This window comes from Palaemon carinicauda, chromosome 30 (assembly GCF_036898095.1).
Source record: "Palaemon carinicauda isolate YSFRI2023 chromosome 30, ASM3689809v2, whole genome shotgun sequence".
In the NCBI taxonomy this organism is placed as follows: Eukaryota; Metazoa; Arthropoda; class Malacostraca; order Decapoda; family Palaemonidae; genus Palaemon; species Palaemon carinicauda.
The window spans coordinates 92,358,740-92,363,861 of record NC_090754.1 but is presented as its reverse complement, the minus strand read 5'-3'; the positions used below and the strand labels follow the sequence as shown (position 1 = coordinate 92,363,861).

The window sequence follows — 5,122 nt, the reverse complement described above, 5'->3', positions numbered from 1 at the left end:
CATGGTACAGAGGTTGTGGCACTTACTCGCTGGTTCATTATTAGGCAATTTTTTTTCTTTTTTTGGTAATCTTCTTTATAAAGGATCGTATCATGAGATTTTACAGACTTCTCAATGAAAAATATTCCATTTTTTTTTGGCAAGCAAAAGTAATTATGATAATAATTCATCTATGATGATAATAATAATAATAATAATAATAATAATAATGATAATAATAATAATGAGGAGGATGAAAGATTATTATGTTGAAAGCTAAAAACGTACTAAACACCGCAACAACTTACTCATCTAAAAGGGGAAAATACTTAAAAACCTGCACTTCTACCATCTCTGAAGACTTCCCAGCAGCCAACACCTGCCAGAAGGCCAGATGCCTCGCCCCATCCCCTTGTCAAAACCTCCTAAATCAGAGCAAAAATCCGAGTAGTTCGCTTTATGAGGCCTGGCAAGTACTAAACTCGTTGGAGCTAATGACACATTTAAAATGTGCTGGGCTCATTTTGATAGTGGAACACAGTCAATTGCATGGCTAGTGTTTACACATTCATGATGAATGCAGTCAATTGCATTGCTAGTGTTTACACATTCATGATGAACGCAGTCAATTGCATGGCTAGTGTTTACACATTCATGATGAATGCAGTCAATTGCATTGCTAGTGTTTACACATTCATGATGAACGCAGTCAATTGCATGGCTAGTGTTTACACATTCATGATGAACGCAGTCAATTGCATGGCTAGTGTTTACACATTCATGATGGACGCAGTCAAATGCATGGCTAGTGTTTACACATTCATGATGGACGCAGTCAATTGCATGGCTTGTGTTTACACATTCATGATGAACGCAGTCAATTGCATGGCTAGTGTTTACACATTCATGATGAACGCAGTCAATTGCATGGCTAGTGTTTACACATTCATGATGGACGCAGTCAACTGCATGGCTAGTGTTTACACATTCATGATGAACGCAGTCAACTGCATGGCTAGTGTTTACACATTCATGATGAACGCAGTCAACTGCATGGCTAGTGTTTATAAATTCAAGATGAATGCCTTCAATTGCATGGCTAGTGTTTACACATTCATGATGAATGTAGTCAATTGCATGGCTAGTGTTTACACATTCATGATGAATGCAGTCAATTGCATGGCTAGTGTTTACACATTCATGATGAATGTAGTCAATTGTATGGCTAGTGTTTACACATTCATGATGAATGCAGTCAATTGCATGGCTAGTGTTTACACATTCATGATGAATGTAGTCAATTATATGGCTAGTGTTTACACATTCATCATGAATGCAGTTAACTATATGGCTAGTGTTTACACATTCATGATGAATGCAGTTAACTATATGGCTAGTGTTTACACATTCATGATGAATGCAGTCAACTATATGGCTAGGGTTTACACATTCATGATGAATGTAGTCAATTGCATGGCTAGTGTTTACACATTCATAATGAATGCAGTCAACTGCATGGCTAGTGTTTACACATTCATGATGAATGTAGTCAATTATATGGCTAGTGTTTACACATTCATGATGAATGCAATTAACTATATGGCTAGTGTTTACACATTCATGATGAATGCAGTTAATTATATGGCTAGTGTTTACACATTCATGATGAATGTAGTCAATTGCATGGCTAGTGTTTACACATTCATGATGAATGCAGTCAATTGCATGGCTAGTGTTTACACATTCATGATGAATGCAGTCAATTGCATGGCAAGTGTATACACATTCATGATGAATGCAGTCAATTATATGGCTAGTGTTTACACATTCATGATGAATGCAGTCAATTGCATGGCTAGTGTTTACACATTCATGATGAATGCAGTTAACTATATGGCTAGTGTTTACACATTCATGATGAATGTAGTCAATTATATGGCTAGTGTTTACACATTCATCATGAATGCAGTTAACTATATGGCTAGTGTTTACACATTCATGATGAATGCAGTTAATTATATGGGTAGTGTTTACACATTCATGATGAATGTAGTCAATTGCATGGCTAGTGTTTACACATTCATGATGAATGCAGTCAATTGCATAGCTAGTGTTTACACATTCATGATGAATGCAGTCAATTGCATGGCTAGTGTTTACACATTCATGATGAATGTAGTCAATTATATGGCTAGTGTTTACAATTTCATGATGAATGCAGTCAAGTATATGGCTAGTGTTTACACATTCATGATGAATGTAGAGCTGGGGTTGGTGAATCCCTTAATAGAGATTTAGCTAAAATTAGTGCATGGTGCAAATTATGGGGTATGAAGTTGGATCCTAACAAAACTCTAAGTATGATTGTAAGTAGGTCAAGGACGGTGGCTCCTCAACATCCGGATCTCAGTATTGATAATGTTTCTTCAAATTTGTATGACTCAAAATTTTAGGTGTGATTCTCGACAGCAAATTTACTTTAGAGAAACATTTAAGGTCTGTGTCTTCTTCAATTGCACAAAAAATTGGCCTATTGAGAAAGTCTTTTAAGATTTTCGGTGATCAATCTATTCTGAAGAAGTGTTTAATTCTTTCATTCTACCTTGTTTTGAGTATTGTTCTCCTGTCTGGTGTTCAGCTGCTGATTCTCATCTCAATTTGTTGGACAGAAACTTACGGTCTATTAAATTTCTTATTCCTAATCTAGATATTAATCTCTGGCACCGTCGTTCAATTAGTTCATTATGCATGTTGCATAAGATTTTTCATAACTGACCATCCTTTACATTCAGATCTCCCTGGACAATTCTATCCTGTTCGTAATACTAGGCAGGCAGTTAATTCTAACAGCCAGGCCTTCTCCATCTTGAGGCTCAATACTACGCAGTACCCTAATCGGGTAGTTGAATCAGTAGAACTTCAAAAGTTCAAAGTTGGAGCAAATGCTTTTTTGTTGACCAAGCGGACATAAGTCTTTTTATAGTTTATATATGACATATCTGTTTTTGACGTTGTTAATAGTTTATATATGACATATCTGTTTTGACGTTGTTGCCTTTTTTAGAATGATTTGTTGTTAATTTGTTCTCTTCATTTATTTATTTCCTTATTTCCTTTCCTCAATGGGCTATTTTTCCCTATTGGGGCCCCTGGGCTTATAGCATCTTACTTTTCCAACTAGGGTTGTAGCTTGGATAGTAATAATAATAATAATAATAATAATAATAATAATAATAATAATAAATGCATGGCTAGTGTTTACACATTCATGATGAATGCAGTCAACTATATGGCTAGTGTTTACACATTCATGATGAATGCAGTCAACTATATGGCTAGTGTTTACACATTCATGATGAATGCAGTCAAATGCATGGCTTGTGTTTACACATTCATGATGAATGCAGTCAAATGCATGGCTAGTGTTTACACATTCATGATGAATGCAGTCAAATGCATGGCTAGTGTTTACACATTCATGATGATTGCAGTCAAATGCATGGCTAGTGTTTACACATTCATGATGAATGCAGTCAAATGCATGGCTAGTGTTTACACATTCATGATGAATGCAGTCAAATGCATGGCTTGTGTTTACACATTCATGATGAATGCAGTCAAATGCATGGCTAGTGTTTACACATTCATGATGAATGGCCTACGTTGGTTAGATAGATCGATGGAATTCTTACCACTAATGGCCATCCTTCACATTCAGACCATCCTATTCGTAATACAAAATCATGAATGTAATTAGTCATTTATATACATAATTTCTTACACACATAAAAAAAAAAACGTTCGCCATAAGTTACTAGATACCAGTAATATCATCACCATCATCTCCCCCTACGCCTATTGACGCAGAGTCTCGGTTAGATTTCACCAGTCGTCTCTATCTTGAGCTTTTAAATCAATACTTCTCCATTCATCATTTCCTACTCCACGCTTCATAGTCCTCAGCCATGTGTAGGCATAGGTATTCCGACTCTTCTATAGTGTCTTGTGTGCCACAGTTAAAAGTTTGGTGAACTAATCTCTCTCGGGGAGTGCGAAGAGCATGCCCAAACCATCTCCACCTACCCCTCAATATGATCTTACCCACACATGACACTTGAATAATCTCTCTTTAATACACGTTAATATTCTAAACCTTTTTCAACTATTATTTAACGTCCTACTCGTTACAATAAGAACTGATATTATGTACTGCCTAATCACATGGACCTACATTACCAAAAGGTCCTTCATAAAATACCCTATGAAAAAAAAAAAAAACATGGAATCTAGCTGTCTTTAATAAAGTGTCGAGTCAATAATTTAAGCAAACAAATTAGGCCAAGAGGCTTGAACTGACTAGCTGTAATTAAGAGCCAATCTGTATAAGGTTTTCGGGCTAATGAAGAGGAACAAACACCCAGGCAATGTATCTCATTGCATTGGTTATTACAGTAAACCCTTCAACGATAAGATAGATTGATTGATTGATTGATTTAAAGTTTTCAGGCATCCTGACATCTAGGGTCATTGACGCCGATCAACCATTATTATCATTATTATTATTATTATTATTACTTACTAAGCTACAACCCTAGTTGGAAAAGCAGTATGCTATAAGCCCAGGGGCTCCAACAGGGAAAATAGCTCAGTGCGGAAAGGAAAAAAAGGAAAATAAAATATTCTAAGAAGAGTAACAACAATAAATATCTCCTATATAAACTATAAAAACTTTAACAAAACAAAAGGAAGAGAAATAAGATAGGAGTGTGTGCTCGAGTGTACCCTCAAGCACGAGAACTCTAACCCAAGACAGTGAAAGGCCATGGTACAGAGGCTATGGCACTACCCAAGACTAGAGAACAGTGGTTTGATTTTGGAGTGTCCTTCTCCTAGAAGAGCTGCTTACCATAGCTAAAGAGTCTCTTCTACCCTTACCAAGAGGAAAGTGGCACTGAACAATTACAGTGCAGTAACCCCTTGGGTGATGAAGAATTGTTTGGTAATCTGTGTTGTCAGGTGTATGAGGATAGAGGAGAATATGTAAAGAATATGCCAGACTATTCAGTGTGTATGTAGGCAAAGGGAAAATGAACCGTAACCAGAGAGGAGGATCCAATGTACTGTCTGGCCAGTCAAAAGACCC

The 5,122-nt window shown here is 36.5% G+C and overlaps 1 protein-coding gene across 1 annotated transcript; it reads left to right on the top strand.

Annotated features, from left to right (window-relative positions):
- Positions 1-552: 552 nt before the first annotated feature.
- On the top strand, positions 553-2,277 carry LOC137623646 (uncharacterized). The gene has a single exon (XM_068354478.1). The coding sequence runs from the start codon at positions 553-555 to the stop codon at positions 2,275-2,277; it is 1,725 nt and encodes a 574-aa protein (XP_068210579.1).
- Positions 2,278-5,122: the final 2,845 nt, after the last annotated feature.